This window comes from Salvelinus alpinus, chromosome 5 (genome assembly GCF_045679555.1).
Source record: "Salvelinus alpinus chromosome 5, SLU_Salpinus.1, whole genome shotgun sequence".
Lineage (NCBI taxonomy): Eukaryota > Metazoa > Chordata > Actinopteri > Salmoniformes > Salmonidae > Salvelinus > Salvelinus alpinus.
The window spans coordinates 83,956,745-83,975,581 of record NC_092090.1 but is presented as its reverse complement, the minus strand read 5'-3'; the positions used below and the strand labels follow the sequence as shown (position 1 = coordinate 83,975,581).

The 18,837-nt window shown below is 41.0% G+C and overlaps 1 protein-coding gene across 3 annotated transcripts; it reads right to left on the bottom strand.

Moving 5' to 3' along the window:
- Positions 1–1,063: 1,063 nt before the first annotated feature.
- LOC139577064 (transmembrane channel-like protein 2-B) lies at positions 1,064–18,281 on the bottom strand. Of its 3 annotated transcripts, none has more exons than XM_071403819.1 (17): positions 18,116–18,281; positions 17,567–17,657; positions 14,788–14,869; positions 14,580–14,686; positions 14,320–14,418; positions 10,058–10,200; positions 9,798–9,945; positions 9,392–9,586; positions 8,801–8,980; positions 8,404–8,562; positions 8,057–8,185; positions 7,578–7,645; positions 7,241–7,480; positions 7,034–7,159; positions 6,743–6,821; positions 6,444–6,574; positions 1,064–1,825 (listed from the first exon to the last, which is right to left on the bottom strand). In XM_071403819.1, exons 1-17 carry the CDS (start codon positions 18,139–18,141, stop codon positions 1,618–1,620), a joined length of 2,211 nt encoding a protein of 736 aa, XP_071259920.1. In that variant the 5' UTR covers positions 18,142–18,281; the 3' UTR covers positions 1,064–1,617. The 3 variants fall into 3 exon arrangements, with proteins under 3 accessions (XP_071259920.1, XP_071259922.1, XP_071259921.1); XM_071403821.1 differs by having other exon boundaries at positions 1,064–1,837; positions 18,116–18,265; XM_071403820.1 differs by having other exon boundaries at positions 1,064–1,847; positions 6,448–6,574; positions 18,116–18,265.
- Positions 18,282–18,837: the final 556 nt, after the last annotated feature.

Genomic DNA, 18,837 nt, shown 5'->3' with positions numbered 1-18,837 from the left:
TGTTCAAGTCTAGCCAGGTAACATGGCATGAACTATAAATTTACAAAAAAAGATCAACTGTGCAAGACAGCTAGACCAAAACATTGGCAAGCTCAGCTTTTATTGATGGATATTTTGTTTGCTAGTGACATTACCGGAATAGCTTGCTACAGTGCAGGATTTTTTTGGTTATTCTCACAACTAGCTGCAATTGATTTGATATTAGTGGGCACTGTTAACAACTCTACATGTCTGTAGGTAACTCTTTTAGAACAGACACCTAGATAGCTAGGTTGCATCAACTGAATACTAGTTTTTCTAGACAGTTGTTTCTAGCCCAACTCGATAGCTAGCCTCTCCTAGGTCAGCAACTGGTAAAATCAGGATGTAACAACTTCAATTACTAATTTCTCGGAAACAAGGGAAAAAACTTCACCAAAATCACTGAGAATACATTACATAGGATGAAGAAACAATACTCCAAGCCGCAGCTCCATACTACTTGTCAGACATAGAGAACTGATACTTTATACTCATTGTTAGGGTGGGATTGGTGTGGAGGGTCCGTGGGTAGCTTTTGACAATTTATTTGGATTCCTCATGTCTTAGTCAATGTTAGAAACAAGTTTTGTATAAATCGGATGTTAGGTACTATATTTATTGAATATTATATGAATCCTATCAATTAAAATGGCCAATTTGGGTGCAATCAATTAGCTTAATTTCTCAGAGATCTAATTATATTTCAACCAAATAATGTTGCAGGAATGTTAATCTTATCTGTTTCTAACTACAGGACAATCTGAGATGGTGGGTGTCATGGGTTGCTGAAATGACATGGAACGGCTCTTGCGCTAGGCATTCGATAAACGTATAATATTATGTTCTAAAAGCATTTTCAGAACATCACGTTCAACAAGGTTACCCAACATCGCCGTGTAAAACAATGTTGCATGTTGATTTGAGCGTTTCAGTTCAACTTTAACACTAATGTAGAAATATACTTCAAACACGCATACAACATTGTGTAAAAGTATTATAAAGTCTAACACATTTGAATTACCCACAATCCTCTACAAACGGAACCAAATGGCAAGTTGTTGCAAAAACGTAGAATTGTTAAGTTGATAGAAATATTATGAATATGGAGTAAATTAAACCCAATTTCCTTTGTTGTAGTTTTCACTCACAAATAGTCGTTCAGATGTTGCAGTATATTTAATTAAATTAACATTTCTGAATATCATGCTTTTTGAACACATAAATAAGAAGTAAGTTATTCAAATATTGAAGCTAATATTTACTAATGTTTTACAGCGTGCTGTGACACTCAGTAGTCTAAATAAGCTTTCCCTAAATTGGTCACAGACAATCTAATCATCTGTTTGTCTATAAATAGGATTTAGGATGCTGTTATGTCATGATTGTGAGGGTGTTACAAATACTGCCTACAGGCTTTAGACTTTTGGCCAGATTCCTAGGGTCTTTTTCATTAGAACATGCAACACAAAACGTTTTGCAAGGGAAAACGACAAGAAACTTTTCTTAAGTCCGAGTGTTTTAGTCCGTTTTCTTGCTTTTGTAAATCCTGATTTGTGAGGGTGGTGTGGACATCTTAGCACCCTGTTTTTCACCTAATTAGCATCTAGGAAGAGGTGCACCCCTCCCTCTGCCCCTTCCCGGCCCTGGGGGTGGTCCTCTGGCGTTTCCAGGCGGCCCCCTTGGGCCTGGGGGGCGGGTCACAGCCACTCGGGAGTTTGGTGCAGCCAATGAAACATCCTTCTGAAGGTTAACCCCCTTGACATTGACAGCTGCTCCTGGACGTTTTGTCACCTTGGGAAATGTGCTGCCCTTCTCGCTCATGTTGTCTGAAAAAGCAAAAGAGAAAAACGGGGTGTATGTACAGCTACTTATTCCACATATTATTGTGTTACAACCTGAATTCAAAATGGATCAAATATTTTTTTTCTTACCCACCTACACATAATACCCCATAATGAAAAAGTGAAAACATGTTCTTAGAGTTTTGTTTTCCATTAAAAAAATTAAATACATAAGTATTCACGCCCCTGAGTCAACGCATGTTATAATCAGTCTTTCTGGGTAGGTCTCTAAGAGCTTTGCACACCTGGACTGCACAGTATTTGCACATTATTCTTTCAAAAAATATTCAAGCTCTGTCAAGTTGGTTGTTGATCATTGCTAGACAGACATTTTCATATCTTGCCATAGAGTTTCAAGCTGATTTAAGTCAAAACTGTAACTACGCCACTCAGGAATATTCAATGTTGTCATGGTAAGCAACTCCAGTGTATATTTGGCCTTGTGTTTTAGGTTATTGCCATGCTTAAATGTTAATTTGTCTCCCAGTGTCTGTTGGAAAGCAGACTGAACCAGGTTTTCCTATAGGATTTTGCCTGTGCTTGGCTCTATTCCATGTATTTTTATTTTTTATTTTAACTCCCTAGTCCTTGCCAATGACAAGCATACCCATAACATAATGCAGCCACCACCAAAAAATAACAAAGAAAAAAATAACAAATACATAAAATGATGTACCTTTTGTCTCTCTGTGTTTCAGAATGTCCCTTCAATTCGTAAGAGGCTGAATATATCTCATCGGAGAAAGCATCCAAGCGAGCGAAACATCTCCCCTTTGTCTCTGTATGTGTAGCCCAGCTATCTGATGCTGTCTGGTCAAAAAGAGTAGGATATTGTTGCCACCAGTAGCATTGAATGCAAGGGAAGCAAGCGAGCATGTGGCCTCCCTTGATTAAAAAAGTATAAACTAATAGCCAATCAGCATTTAGCTAAACTGAGCGAGCTCAACTGTGAATGGTCTTGGCGCACCAAAAAAAAGTGTCATGGGAAATCCGTTTGGATTTGGCTTCACACCAATCATATTACAGACGTAAAACATCAAAAGCAAAACATCATTGACAGAAAAAAATTGAATTGTTGCATCTCGTTGTGTTGTTGTACTCTGGTGGATAGCTAGCTAGTTAAAATTGTCACTTTCCTAAATTAGCCATGAATGGAGATAGGGATTTGGACTTGTAGTTTTACTTAATTCTCCATAATGGCCAATGATTATAACGGCGATTGGGAACCAACTATAAAATCATACATTATGCCCCTGGCCTGAGAGGATAGAAATTCTATATGTAGCTAGATGTAGTAGGCTAATGTTAACTAGCTGGCTCATCGTTGCCCATGAAGGAAAGTTAGGCTTGCGAGCAAGCATTTTAGTCAGGGAGTCTAGGACAACACGAACTAAAAGTGTGTCCTGTATGACAGGGTAAAAGACCATTTTGGCAACATGAAGGAAAGGAGGATGGCATTGGCATTTCTCTACAAGTAGGGTGAGTCAACATGTTTTTTCTACACACACACACACACACACACACACACACACACACACACACACACACACACACACACACACACACACACACACACACACACACACACACACACACACACACACACACAGAGAAATCAGTAACATGGACAGCCACCTGATATTTAGCTTACATCAATTGGACTAAATTGTTTTGGGAATCTAGTTGTCACTGTATTAGACTAAGCATAAGTCATTTGATTGATGATGATGATGTTGAAGTTGAAATAGTGCTATTTTCTTTGCGACTTGTGATAACTCTGTTCTAAATCAATAGTTGTCTGAAAATGTCGGAGACATTAACTTGATTGACCTTCCTGTAGGCCATGTAACTGTTTGTTACATGCAATATGCATATGCATTGTGGACTCCACCTGAACGATGTTGCTCTCCGTTTTGTGATTAAACAAAGGTGTTTTTGAATTCATTCTCCCTCTGTTTTCTTATTGTCTCGACCTTAGGCCTATATATCACGGTGGCAAGGCATACAGTGCCTTCAGAAAGTATTCAGACCCCTTGACCTTTTCCACATTTTCTTAAGTTACAGCTTATTCTAAAATTGCTTAAATAAATACAAATCCTCAGAAATCTACACATAATACCCCATAATGACAAAGTGAAAACAGGTTTTTAGAAATTTTAGCAAATTTGTTAAAAAAAATTAACAGAAACAGCTTATTTATATAAGTATTCAGACACTTTTCTATGAGACTCGAAATTGAGCTCAGGTGCATCCTGTTTCTACAATTTGATGGGAGTCCACCTGTGGTAAACTCAATTGATTGGACATGATTTGGAAAGGCACACACCTGTCTATATAAGGTCCCACAGTTGACAGTGCATGTCAGAGTAAAAACCAAGCCATGAGGTCGAAGGAATTGTCCGAAAAGCTTCGAAAGAGGATTGTGTCGAGGCACAGATCTGGGGAAGGGTACCAAAACATTTATTCTGCATTGAAGGTGCCCAAGAACACAGTGGCCTCCATCATTCCAAAATGGAAGAAGTTTGGAACCACCAAGACTCTTCCTAGAGCTGGCCGCCCGCCCAAACTGAGCAATTGGGGGAGAAGGGCCTTGGTCAGGGAGGTGACCAAGAACCCGATGGTCACTCTGACGGAGATGGGGGAAGCTTCCAGAAGGACAACCATCTCTGCAGCACTCCACCAATCAGGTCTTTATGGTAGAGTGGCCAGACAGAAGACACGCCTCAGTAAAAGGCACATGACAGCCCGCTTGGAGTTTGCCAAAAGGCATCTAAAGACTCTCAGACCATGAGAAACAAGATTCTCTGGTCTGATGAAACCAAGATTGAACTCTTTGGCCTGAATGCCAAGTGAAGTGAAAAAGTGAGTGAAAAATGAAAGGAGCAAAGTACAGAGAGATCCTTGATGAAAATCTGCTCCAGAGTGCTCAGGACCTCAGACTGGGGTGAAGGTTCACCTTCCAACAGGACAGCAACCCTAAGCACACAGCCAAGACAACGCAGGAGGGGCTTTGGGACAAGTCTCTGAATGTCCTTGAGTGGCCCAGCCAGAGCCTGGAGTTGAACCCGATCGAACATCTCTGGAGAGACCTGAAAATAGCTGTGCAGCAACGTTCCCCATCCAACCTGACAGAGCTTGAGAGGATCTGCAGAGAAGAATGGGAGAAACTCCCCAAATACAGGTGTGCCAATCTTGTAGCGTCATACCCAAGAAGACTCAATGCTGTAATTGCTACCAAAGCTGCTTCAACAAAGTACTGAGTAAAGGGTCTGAATACTTATGTAAATGTAAAATTTCAGTTTTTATTTTTAATACATTTGTACAAATTTCTAAAAACATGTTTTTGCTTTGTCATTATGGGGTATTGTGTGTAGATTGATGAGGGAAAAAAACATGTAATCTATTTTAGAATAAGGCTGTAACGTAATAAAATGTGGAAAAAATCAAGGGGTTTGAATACTTTCTGAAAGCACTGTATAAACTAACAGGTGAGAGAGCAAATAATGCAATTATCACAACCCATAGGTTGCAATATGGCTTTTTTTCTGTCTTGCCTTGCCTTGGATTTGCCCCAAACATTACGCTTTGTATTCAGGACATAAAGTTAATTTATTTGCCACATTCTTTACAGTTTTACTTTAGTGGCTTATTGCAAACAGGATCCATGTTTTGGAATATTTATATTCTGTACAGGCTTCCTTCTTTTCATTCTGTCGATAAGGTTAGTATTGTGGAGTAACTACAATGTTGTTGAGCCTTCCTCAGTTTTCTCCTATCACAGCCATTAAACTCTGTAACTGTTTTAAAGTCACCATGGTGAGATCTCTGAGCGGTTTCCTTCCTCTCCGGCAACTGATTTAGGTAGGACGCCTGCATCTTTGTAGGGACTGGGTGTATTGATACACCATCTAAAGTGTAATTAATAACTTCAAAATATTCAATGTCTGCTTTTTATTTTTACTAATCTACCAATAGGTGTCCTTCTTTGCGAGGCATTGGAAAACTTTCCTGGTCATTGGGGTTTAATCTGTGTTTGAAATTCACTGCTCGACTGAGAGACCTTACAGATAATTGTATGTGTGGTGTATAGAGATGAGGTAGTCATTCAAAAATCATGTTAAACACTATTATTGCACAGAGAGTGAGTCCATGCAACTTATTATGTGACTTGTTAAGCAGATGTTTACTCCTGAATTGATTTAGGCTTTCCAAAACAAAGGGGTTGAATACTTACTGAAGTGAGACATTTCAGCTTTTCGTTATTAATTAATTTGCTTTAAAAAATGTAAAACATAATTCCACTTTGACATTATGGGGTATTGTGTGTAGGCCAGTGACACAAAATCTCAATTTAATCCATTTTAAATTTAGGCTGTAACACAACAAAATGTGGAAAAAGTCAAGTTGTGTGAATACTTTTTGACAGCTCTGCTTCGGAGCGATATTATGATATAATTCACTCAAAACAAACGGTTTCTTCTATTGTTCTTTGAAGTGGGTTCACATTTTTTTCTTAATGCCAAAAAAACATGGTGGTGAGCTGAGTGGAGATGGTAGGAAGGTAGAGTAGGCTATGTGAACTGACCTGGTGGGGGTGCTTCTTCCGCAGGAGGGGGGATTAGAGAGCGGTTGGGAAGAAGGCCAACCAGGTCATGCATCACCTGGTTGGTACTCTCCTTGTTGTTCCTCCGGTTCTTCTCCTCATCCCTAGCCTAAACACAACCACAGATTATACTGTTGGTGTTGCTGCATTCATATTTACACACCACTTCAGCATTACGTACATGCAGTTAACTTACAGTACTGAATAACATGTCATTATTTACAGTATAGGATTTAAGTCCTGAGAGACGGCAGCTCAGTTGCTCATGGTCATTTACCATTTGCATCTTCCTCTTCAGTTCCAGGTTGGCATTTTGATAGTTTTTGGAGGTCGCATTCAGATAGTAGATGGCCAACCTGAAACAGGTTCACAGAACTCTTGATATGATGAGCATGTGTATGTTACTATGACCATATACGTGTGTGTGTGTGTGTGTGTGTGTGTGTGTGTGTGTGTGTGTGTGTGTGTGTGTGTGTGTGTGTGTGTGTGTGTGTGTGTGTGTGTGTGTGTGTGTGTGTGTGTGTGTGTGTGTGTGTGTGTGTGTGTGTGTGTGTGTGTGTGTACATACACCATCAGCAGCACAGCTGGTATGATCAGCCCAGGATTAGTTGCGTAGGTGAAGATATTACCAATGAACGCTGGTAGGTCCTTCTCTATAGTCTCCATGACAACATCATACATTTGCGCCCTTCCACTAGTAGACAAGAGACCAGCATTAGATGTGTGCCTAGTGTGTATGTGTGTGTGCGTGCGTGTGTGTGTGCATGAGAGACACCTGAAGGGGCCACAGTCAGAGGAGGGCGGCAGGGTCATTATGGTGTAAACCACAGGCAGAAGGCTGAGGAAGAGCACCAGGAGGAGGAGGCCCATGTAGAAGTTGTTGGATTTGGAGGCCTTGAAGACCCTCTCATGGGGAACGTTACAGCTCATCACGGCCCAGCACTGGTAGTACATCGAGGAGAGGAGACGCAGGACGTTCAGCCCTACCAGGCCAGGGGCGTAGAACGCACCCATCCTGAAACAAACACAGATACAGAAATATGTGATAAACACAACTTACAGGGTAAGTGGAAATGTGTTGATGGTTTATGTGGTGTCTCATATTTACTCACCAAATCATTCCTTGATTGAAGATTAATCCAAGCACGTTGCCGCTGATGTCAAACTCTCCATAAGACGGCTAGAATCACATATAAATATTTTAAATAGTGCAATGCATAATATAAATAATGTAAACGTAATTCTGTTCATTGTCCCCCCTTTCTCTCTCCCTCTTTCTCTCTCTCAGTAATTAACTTCCCAGGGCAGTGTCCTGTGTCTTGGTGAATGTGAAGGATCACCTATCGTGCCAGATGTCGCTGTGTGGTATCAAGTTTACTTGTTCTCACACATACAATAAGCAAAGAAAAACAAAGTAAAGAGCAATATAGCAGTGCTGGATTGTATTGATAGTGAGTAAGTATACCTTGTTACCATACTACCATACATGTTATTACCACTTTATCCCATACTGTAATGTAAAGTGCTACCAAAACACACACACACACAGTAGAACAGTAGTTATGTTATGCTTCGGAAGCCTAGCACGTACAAATCCAGCCTCCAGGTCCCAGCACCAGCAGTAGTTGAGGAAACGCACAATCACGGCTCGCACAAAGTCTCCAATGAGGATGGTCAGATATGTCACCTGGATGTCAGAGACGGTGAGCTTCACAAACTCCTAGAGGGCAGCACAGAAGGGAAACTAAACATGAAACGCCCAGCATGTCACACAGCCTCAGTCTCATCACTGGTGCACAATGACAGGAACTTTATGGGCTGCCCAGGTCAGGTGGAGGAAAACCCAGGAGGAAAAACAAAATAATAAAAAACGGTGGTCTGCCACCGCTATGTTTAGTAATAAAGGGAAAACGGAGGAAGAACACGGGTAATCCTCACTATGCCAACGTCGGTCTCCCAGCACGGCCCTCTGATAACATCAGCAGGCGGGATCTCCGGAGGGGGGATGTCAGTAGTGTTGTGGTAGGTGCTGTAGTTGGCATAGTACTCCTTCAGACCCCAGATAGTGGCATTCTTAATATACTTCTCCTGTTCCAACTGTACACATGTTAACACACAAAGACAGGTTCAGGTGAGTAAGTAAAATATACATTCATACAATATGTACGGAACACACACACACACACACACACACACACACACACACACACACACACACACACACACACACACACACACACACACACACACACACACACACACACACACACACACAGGTGAATAAACACACAAACATGCATTTGCAGGTACATAACACTGACACATTGTCTGGTACCTTTTCGTTGACATCATCAAACAGGGCGAACAGGAAGGTGTAGAGGTTCCCAAGGAACAGGGCAAAGATGCGGCCCAGCTGCCACTTGAGGGCGATACGAGGGTGGTACTCCTCCAGCTCAGCGATAGTCTCAAAGAGAGGGGGGCACACCAGCCCCAGCAGTGACATCACAACCTCCACCTGGAAAGTAAAACACATCCAATCACCAGGATGAAGACTGAAAAACTATTTTAATGAATAAGCATTAAATAGTGAACATACTATTATTAAATTAGTATTTCTTTATAAAGATGTATTAGCATTTATAAGCATTATAAGCATTACATTCATAAACATGTATAACATGTATCATATAATTTATAAACATGTAATCATTTTTTGTGGCTTATTCATGAAAGTTATTAAGTGTAACCAAAGTGTGGTATGATATATATATTTTATAAATGTTATAATTTTGACTATCATGACAACCCAGATAATAGCACAACAACCTACAACTGAAGAAAACAGGACAAACACCAAATGTACATTTCTGGCTCACTCCTTTTGACTAGACGAACCATAGCACAGCATCATAACAACTCAACCTGCCTCATTCTTTTCATACCAGGAGAGCGTATTCTGATCTAGTTTTGCAAAGTCCTGAGACCTCTTGACCACAAAATAGATGAGGAAGCCGCTGCCCCCCAGGCTGCAGAGAATGAAAAGATTGGCTAGAACCCGCAGGAACCTCCGCAAGTGGATGTTCTCATCCTTCTGGTTCTCCTGTTCGTCTACTATGGATTCCTACCGAGAACAGTCGATTAGTGAGAAACACAGTGGATACTATGGTTGAAGATAGTAAGTGTCTAGGCCCGTACATGTATGGAGATTTGTAGAACAAATGGATATTTGTAGAACAAAGTTATGCATAAACAACAGTATCTTGTGCCAAGCTAGTGGAAGGTCGTTCTACTAGCTATGGATAGGCCTAAGTGTTAGCTGCTACTGTGTTTACCTTAAAGCTGGTGGTGATGGAGGCATACTTGTTGTCTGCTGTCTCTGGGTTCCCAATGAGGTAATCCCAGCTGGTGAACATCTTAAAGGTGAAGGTAAACTGTCCATCGTCCCCACCATCTCCTCCCTCATCCGAGTTACGGGCCATCCTGGGGGGGGGGTTGCTGGCATCAATATTTCAGATACTGTTTGTGTGTATGTGGATTAGTATGTATTTACTGTGTGCGTATGTGTATGTTCACGTGTGTGTGTTTTACCCACGTTCTAATGACCACCATCAGGCTGTAGCCGAAGATGCCAACACCGACCAGTAGGTAGGACAGTGGCAGTCTGAACTGGAGGAGTCCGATGGTGCGTTCGTCATTATAGTAGCCATAGAACATAATAGAGTACTTGCAGTAGCCCTGGTGAAATTAAGAAAAATAATCATGTTCATATGCAAGTCATTCATCCGAAATTAAGCTGACAGTGACAAGTACAATTGATGTACTGAAAATGTGTAACATTTTAAAGGACCCCCCCATAACAAGTTGCCGCCACTATTCCGATGCCATTTCCTGTCCGAAGAATGACGAAGGCTACATACACATATTCACAAATTGAAATATACATATTCATTGATTTGACAGGCTACAATAGCTTTGCTCATAATCATTCATGCCGCAAATGACATGTAACATGTAGCTAACTATAAGTTCGTTGAATTTTCTTTTGCGGGTTCCTTTGCATTATCTGAATAGACACTTGTGGGTTCTAGCTATCATTACACCAATCAAAGCATTCATCTTCGGGGGAGGAGGGGTGAAGACATCAAAACTATGAAATAATACATATGGAATCATGTAGTAACCAAAAAAGTGTTAAACAAATCAAAATATATTTTATATTTTAGATTCTTCAAAGTAGTCACGCTTGGCCTTGATGACAGCTTTTCACACTCTTGGCATTCTCTCAACCAGCTTCACCCGGAATGATTTTTCAACAGTCTTGAAGGAGTTCCCACATATGCTGAGCACTTGTTGGCTGCTTTTCCTTCACTCTGCGGTATAACTCATCCCAAACCATCTCAATTGTGTTGAGATCGGGTGATTGTGGAGGCCAGGTCATCTGACACAACACTCCATCACTCTCCTTCTTGCTCAAATAGCCCTTACACATCCTGGAGGTGTGTTGGTCGTTGTCCAGTTGAAAAACAAATGATAGTCCCATTAAGCGTAAACCAGATGGGATGGCGTATTACTGCAGAATGCTGTTGTAGCCATGCTGGTTAAGTGTGCCTTGAATTCTAAATAAATCACTGACAGCGTCACCAGAAAAGCACCCCCACACCATCACACCTCCTCCTCCATGCTTCACGGTGGGAACCACACATGCGGAGATCATCCGTTCACCTACTCTGCGTCTCACAAAGACACGCCGGTTGGAACCAAATATCTCAAATTTGGACTCATCAGACCAAAGGACAGATTTCCACCGGTCTAATGTCCATTGTTCGTGTTTCTTGGCCCAAGCAAGTCTCTTCTTCTTATTGGTGTCCTTTAGTAGTGGTTTCTTTGCAGCAATTCGACCATGAAGGCCTGATTCATTCAGACTCCTCTGAACAGTTGATGTTGTGATGTGTCTGTTACTTGAACTCTGTGAAGCATTTATTTGGGCTGCAATCTGAGGTGCTGTTAAAACTTCTTATGGCTGCAAACCCGTTAACGGGATTGATATGACAACAGCCAGTGAAAGTGCAGGGCGCCAAATTCAAACAACAGAAATCTCATAATTAAAATTCCTCAAACATAAACATGTATCTTATATCATTTTAAAGGTAATCTTGTTGTTAATCCCCCCAAAGTGTCCGATTTCAAATAGGCTTCTCAGCGAAAGCACCACAAACGATTATGTTAGGTCACCACCAACTCACAGAAATTCAGCCATTTTTCCAGCCAAAGAGAGGAGTCACAAAAAGCACAAATAGAGATAAAATGAATCACTAACCTTTGATGATCTTCATCAGATGACACTCATATGACTTCATGTTACACAATACATATATGTCTTGTTCGATTAAGTTCATATTTATATCCAAAAAACCTCCGTTTACATTGGCGCCATGTTCAGAAATGCCTCCAAAATATCCAGAGAAATTGCAGAGAGCCATGTCAAATAACAGAAATACTCATCATAAACTTTGATGAAAGATACATGTTTTACATAGAATTAAAGATACACTTGTTCTTAATGCAACCACTGTGTCAGATTTCAAAAAGCTGTACGGCAAAACACAATATTCAATAATCTGAAAACAGCGTTCAGCCACAAAAGCAAGCCATACAGTTACCCGCCAAATTATGCAGTCAACAAAACTCATAAAAAGCATTATAAATCTTCACTTACCTTTGCTGATCTTCGTCGGAATGCACTCCCAGGACTCCCACTTCCACAAGAAATGTTCGTTTTTTTTCGGTAATGTCCATCATTTATGTCCAAATAGCTATTTTTGTAGCATGTTTGGTAAACAAATCCAACGTCAGGGAAGCGCGTTCACTAAAACCTGACAATGTCCAAAAGTTCCGTAACAGTCCGTAGAAACATGTCAAACGATGTATTGAATCAATCTTTAGAATGTTTTTAACATAAATCTTGAATAACGTTCCAACCGGATAATTACATTGACTTCAGATGAGTGATGGAACAGAGCTCCCTCTCATGTGAACGGTCAAAGAATGGTCAAAGAATGGTCAGGTCATGGCAGACCTGACTAATTCCCCTCTCATTCGGCCCCCCTTCACAGTAGAGGCATCAGACAAGGTTCTACAGACTGTTGACATCTAGTGGAAGCCGTAGGAAATGCAAACTCATCCATATCTCGCTGTGATTTCAATGGGATCTTGGTTGAAAATCGACCAGCCTCAGAATTTCCACTTCCTGTTTGGATTTTTTCTCAGGTTTTTGCCTGCCATATGAGTTCTGTTATACTCACAGACATAATTCAAACAGTTTTAGAAACTTCAGATTGTTTTCTATCCAATACTAATAATACTATGCATATATTAGCAACTATGACTGAGGAGCAGGCTGTTTACTCTGGGCACCTCTGTGCACCTTTCATCCAAGCTACTCAATAGTGCCCCTGCAGCCATAAGAAGTTAACTCTAGTGAACGTATCCTCTGCAGCAGAGGTAACTCTGGGTCTTCCTTTCCTGTGGCGGTCCTCATGAGAGACAGTTTCATCATAGCTCTTGATGGTTTTTGCGACTGCACTTGAAGAAACTTTCAAAGTTTTTGAAAATTTCCGGATTGAATGACCTTCATGTCTTAAAGTAATGATGGACTGTCGTTTCTCTTTGCTTATTTGAGCTGTTCTTGCCATAATATGAACTTGGTCTTTTACCAAATAGGGCTATCTTCTGTATATCACCCTAGCTTGTCACAACACAACTGATTGGCTCAAACGCATTAAGATGGAAAGAAATTCCACAAATGAACTTTTAGCAAGGCACACCTGATAAGTGAAATGCATTCCAGGTGACTACCTCATGAAGCTGGTTGAGAAAATGCCAAGAGTGTGCAAAGCTGTCATCGAGGCATTGGGTGGCTACTTTGAATAATAACTCATATCAAATATATTTTGATTTGTTTAACACATTTTTGGTTACTGCATGATTCCATATGTGTTATTTCATAGTTTTGATGGCTTCACTATTATTCTAAAATGTAGAAAATTGTAAAAATAATGAAAACCCTTGAATGAGTAAACTGTGTCCAAACTTTTGACTGCTTCTGTATATATAACCATTTTATAAATGGTATTATATGTATATATTTGTTTTGTTTTGTTTTTTAAATAGAGCACCAAAGAAAAGTGAAAATGTACAAATTATTCAATGGATTGTGATCATTTTCTGAAAAAAGATTTTAAAAAGTAGACTTGCAAAAACATACATTTGCACCGCCTATTTTAATTTGCTCCATAGCTCAGGCAGCCAAGTGAACACAAGGCTGTTTGGCTCATCTCAGGCGCGAAGAGGAATAACTTTGCAGCTGTTTCTGATTAATAAATAATGCCACGCTGGTGGGTGGTAACATTCAAGTAAAACCCAGCCCTGAAACTAAACGTAGGCTGAAAATAATTTGATTGTCATATAGGATTTGCACAAAGTTGGCAGTTCGGATTTGTCACTTCAAGCCCGAATATATAATACTTTGACTAAAATGATGACTTATTGACTTAAATCGCTGTGCAACATCATGGGTAAGCTCTGGCCATCGTCTTTCAGCTTGAAAAAGTGGATTTCTACTGGTGTGGGCGTTTAGTTACAATGCAGGTATGATGCTGTTATTCATGAACATGTATGACCCCTAATGTCTTAAAATCTACTTTTTACCCTTTTTTTTACCAGTAATTTAAAGTACTGTATGACATCACATTTTATGTATGTTTGTTTCATTTGTACAATCATATGAAATAAACCTGAACCTTAAGTAAACAAAACAAGGTGCTATAAATATGGCATCACTCCAAAGATCCTCACTCCAAAATCAAGGAGGACGGAGTAGTCCATGGCTTTGGCCTGCTGCGCTCTGGGAACAGTTTTCCTGGGTATAGACCCATACGGAAGACCCATCATCACCTCCGGACAGAAAGAAAGGAAAAATGAAAGGGAAGTGGGGAAAAGATAGTAAGAATGAGACAGTGAGTCCCTCCTTCGATATCTCTCCATATGCTGACCAAATGTACTGCAAATATTTTGCAAGACAATGGACTATGTGCTTAAGGTAGAAAGCTGCTCACCTCTGGGAGAACAACAAGCCCAAACATTAACCCAAACAGGACCAGGTTTAGACCGTACATCCACCGCAAGAAGATGAAGTAGGAAGCCACAGATGACCCAAAGTGACCTGAGGGTTAGAGTTCAAACTCCAAAAGTTACATAATGAATAGATAGAACTACATTACATGAACAAGACAGAAACTCATAGCTTTAAATAATGGTACCCACTCTCAACCTCTTTAATCTTTCTTTCCCATGGAATACAGGCTGTTTTGAAATTGTCAAAGTCACGGTTGAACTTGATCATTTTCTGAAACGAAAAAGGTTAAGAGAGAATATTTGAAAATAAAAGTTTATCACAGAAGTACTGTGTAGTTCCTGATGAGAAAAAATCATGAAGATTATGGTGCACTTATGATTTAACCCTTAGCCTACAATCTCTGTGCTCCAGCGGAAATCAAATTAACATAATAAAAAAATCCCCATCAAAATCCGTCTCTTTAAGGTAGAGATATCAGTTTTTGCATGGGCTGCGTCTCAATCCACCACATCTGCCGATATAACCGTTCCACATCTTCAGTGAAAGGTGGCAGAGATAGAGTGGTGTTTGTCAGACCATGTGACATCCCTAAACTTCAGAACATACTTCCTTTAGATTTTTTTTTTTCAATGTTTCATCCAATATATATATATATATTTTTTTTAAATAAAACCCCGAAATAAATAGCTAAATGATCTTTGGTATAACCATCTTAAAACAATTCCATATGTTAGCGTAGACCCCCTGTCCCCCCTTCCCGCATCCCTGTCCCCTGGTTTAGACAGGGCTTAGACTCTAGAGGGTTAAATGTGTATTTTACATGCCATGTCAAATAACATCAAATAACAGGTGTAGACCTTACAGTAAAATTACTTACAAGCCCTTAACCAACAATGCAGTTTTAAGAAAAATAAGTGTTAAGTAAATAATAGATAAGTAAAAAACTAAATAGCAAATAATTAAAGAGCCGCAGTAAAATAACAGTAGTGAGTCTATATACAAGGTGTACTGGTACAGAGTCAATGTGCGGGGGCACAGGTTAGTCAAGGTAATTGAGGTAATATGTACATGTAAGTAAAGTTAAAGTGACTATGCATAGATAATAAACAGAGAGTAGCAGCAGCGTATAAAGTGGGGGGGGGGGGGGGGAATGCAAATAGTCTGGGTAGCCGTTTGATTAGCTGTTCAGGAGTCTCATGGCTTGGGGATAGAAGCTGTTAAGAAGCCTTTTGTACCTAGACTTGGCTCTCCAGTACCGCTTGCAGTGCGGTAGTAGAGAGAACAGTCTGTGACTAGGGTGGCTGGAGTCTTTGAACATTTTTAGGGCCTTCCCCTGACACCTCCTGGTATAGAGGTCCTGGATGGCAGGAAACTTGGCCCCGGTGATGTACTGGGCAATAAGCACTACCCTCTGTAGTGCCTTGCGGCCGGAGGCCGATCAGTTGCCATACCAGGCGGTGATGCAACGAGTTAGGATGCTCTCAATGGTGCAGCTGTATAACTTTTTGAGGATCTGAGGACCCATGCCAAATCAGTTCATTCTCCTGAGGGGAAATAGGCTTTGTCGTGCCCTCTTCACGACTGTCTTGGTGTGTTTGGACCATGTTAGTTTGTTGTTGATTTGGACACCAAGGAACTTGAAGCTCTCAACCTGCTCCACAACAGCCCCTTCGATGAGAATGGGGGCGTGCTCAGTCCTCTTTTTCCTGTAGTCCACAATCATCTCCTTTGTCTTGATCACGTTGAGGGAGAGGTTGTTATCCTGGCATCACACGGCCAGGTCTCTGACCTCCTCCCTATAGGCTGTCTCATTGTTGTCGGTGATCACTGTTGTGTCGTTGGCAAACTTAATGACGCTGATGATGGAGTCGTGCCTACAGCAGAGGACTGAGCATGCACCCCTGAGGGGTCCCCGTGTTGAGGATCAGCGTGGCAGATGTGTTGTTTTTTATTTTTATTTTTTATTTAACCTTTATTTAACTTGGCAAGCCAGTTAAGAACAAATTCTTATTTACAATGACGGCCTACCGGGGAACAGTGGGTTAACTGCCTTGTTCAGTGGCAGAATGACAGATTTCTACTTTGTCAGCTCGGGGATTCGAGCCAGCAACCTTTCAGTTACTGGCCCAACGCTCTAATCACAAGGTTACCTATCCTTACCACCTGGGGGAGGCCAATCAGGAAGTCCAGGATCCAGTTTCAGAGGGAGCTGTTTAGTCCTTAGCTTAGTGATGAGCTTTGAGGGCACTATGGTGTTGAACACTGAGCTGTAGTCAATGAATAGTATTCTCACATAGGTGTTCCTTTTGTCCAGGTGGGAAAGGGCAGTGTGGAGTGGAATAAAGATTGCATCATCTGTGGATCTGTTGGGGCGGTATGCAAATTGGAGTGGGTCTAGGGTTTCTGGGATAATGTTGTTGATGTGAGCCATGACCAGCCTTTCAAATCACTCCATGGCTACAGAAGTGAGTGCTACGGGTTGGTAGTCATTTAGTCAGGTTACCTTAGTGTTCTTGGGGACAGGGACTATGGTGGTCTGCTTGAAACATGTTGGTATTACAGACTCAGTCAGGGACAGGTTGAAAATGTCAGTGAAGACACTTGCCAGTTGGTCAGCTCATGCTCGGAGTTCACGTCCTGGTAATCTGTCTGGCCCTGCGGCCTTGTGAATGTTGACCTGTTTAAAGGATTTACTCACATCGGCTATGGAGAGCGTGATCACACAGTCATCCGGAACAGCTGATGCTCTCATGCACGCTTCAGTGTTGCTTGCCTCGAAGCGAGCATAGAAGTAATTTAGCTCGTCTAGTAGGCTCGTGTCACTGGGCAGCTAACTTAAGTCTTAACATATTGAAGTTATACATGCATAATTTGTTTGAATTATTCATAATGATTCAGTAGGACATAACTAATCTTTAAGACTGTGGACTCAGTTGTAAAGTTAACACTTGGCCTAGGTAAAGTTACCTTAGCCATTATGACTTTGTAGGCGTAGAGCTTCCTCCCTTTGCCCTTTCCCAGAGCCCCCTCAAACTTCTCCACAAACGCCTGGCATTCCCTACAATTCAAACCCACAAAAAAGAATGACCATCAACCAACAAAAAGTATCAATCACTGGTTTGATAAACCACCCACCAATAAATCAGTGAGAAGCTGGTCAAAGAACATCAATCAGCAAAGCCAATGCACAAAACTCATAAATAGTTCAAAGGGTAATGGACAATCGATCTACTTTGTCGTTCCATAAAGTAATTAAAGTATTTCACAAAATAAATGGACATTTGATCAGGCAATGTAGCATCAAAGACACAATTATATTTTAATTTAATTTAAAAATAAATAAGATGACATCACAAGTAATACATTAGTTATTGTGTAAGCCTTAAGGAATGTGTAAAGTACTGTAGTTATAGAAAAAAGAGAAAACAGCACAGCAAGAGCAAGTCCCTATGTGAAGGCAATCAGCCAATGGGAAATCAGTGGAGGATGACATATGATGGTGGCCATTTTGTTTACTTGAGGAGTTTAAGCCTCCTCTTCATGCGCCACGGTTTGTTCCTTAGAGTGGCTATCAGCTTCTTCTTCTCCTCCACCTCTTCCTTCTGAGCAGCAATCTCCCCCTCTGACAGAGAATCCTCGTCCCCTGACTCGCCCGAAGAAGAAGAGCTATCAGAAGAAAGAGCTGTTACCAGGGCCAGGGGTCAAGTCAGGGTCAACCATGTGTCAACCAGGGTAGAGTTATAGTTCCGGTCAGAGTGTCTTTGCTAAGAGTGGGCAGTGTGGCCAGAGGCTTTACACAGTGCCCAATTATCATGGTACAAACTTTGAACTTGTCATATTATGTTGAAAAACATCTGGCAGACCAACAGAAAATACAAAAAGAGAACATTGCTTTGGCAATGTAAGCATATGTTTCCCATGCCAATAAAGCCCTTAAATGTAATTGAATTGACACTATTTTTCAGATGTTGCCCTACCAGAGTTACACAGTATTGTTGAAACTCACATCCATGAGCTTCACTACTGACATTTGGACCAGCGATGTCAGCCCCATGAGCATTATGATTCTGACAGCACAGTGGGTCGACGAGGATTTCGTACTGAGGAAAGTCGTATTGCATGCTCAAGAATGTGTTGGTTCTCGTACCGCTGCTGCCATTTCATTGGCATTTGAGAACATGTTTGAAACTTGGAAAAATGAACACTCCTAACTCCATTCGAACAACTGACTCGAGAAC

What these genes read in the sequence shown, in the direction of transcription:
- LOC139577064 (XM_071403820.1), bottom strand. Translation starts at nt 18,141, where the DNA reads ATGAAGAGGAGGCTTAAACTCCTCAA. An exon ending in TCTGACTGTGGCCCCTTCAG is followed by an intron (nt 7,160 to 7,240) that starts GTGTCTCTCATG and finishes CTTGTCTACTAG; the next exon opens with TGGAAGGGCGCAAATGTATG. An exon ending in TGAAGAGGAAGATGCAAATG is followed by an intron (nt 6,575 to 6,742) that starts GTAAATGACCAT and finishes GGTTGTGTTTAG; the next exon opens with GCTAGGGATGAGGAGAAGAA.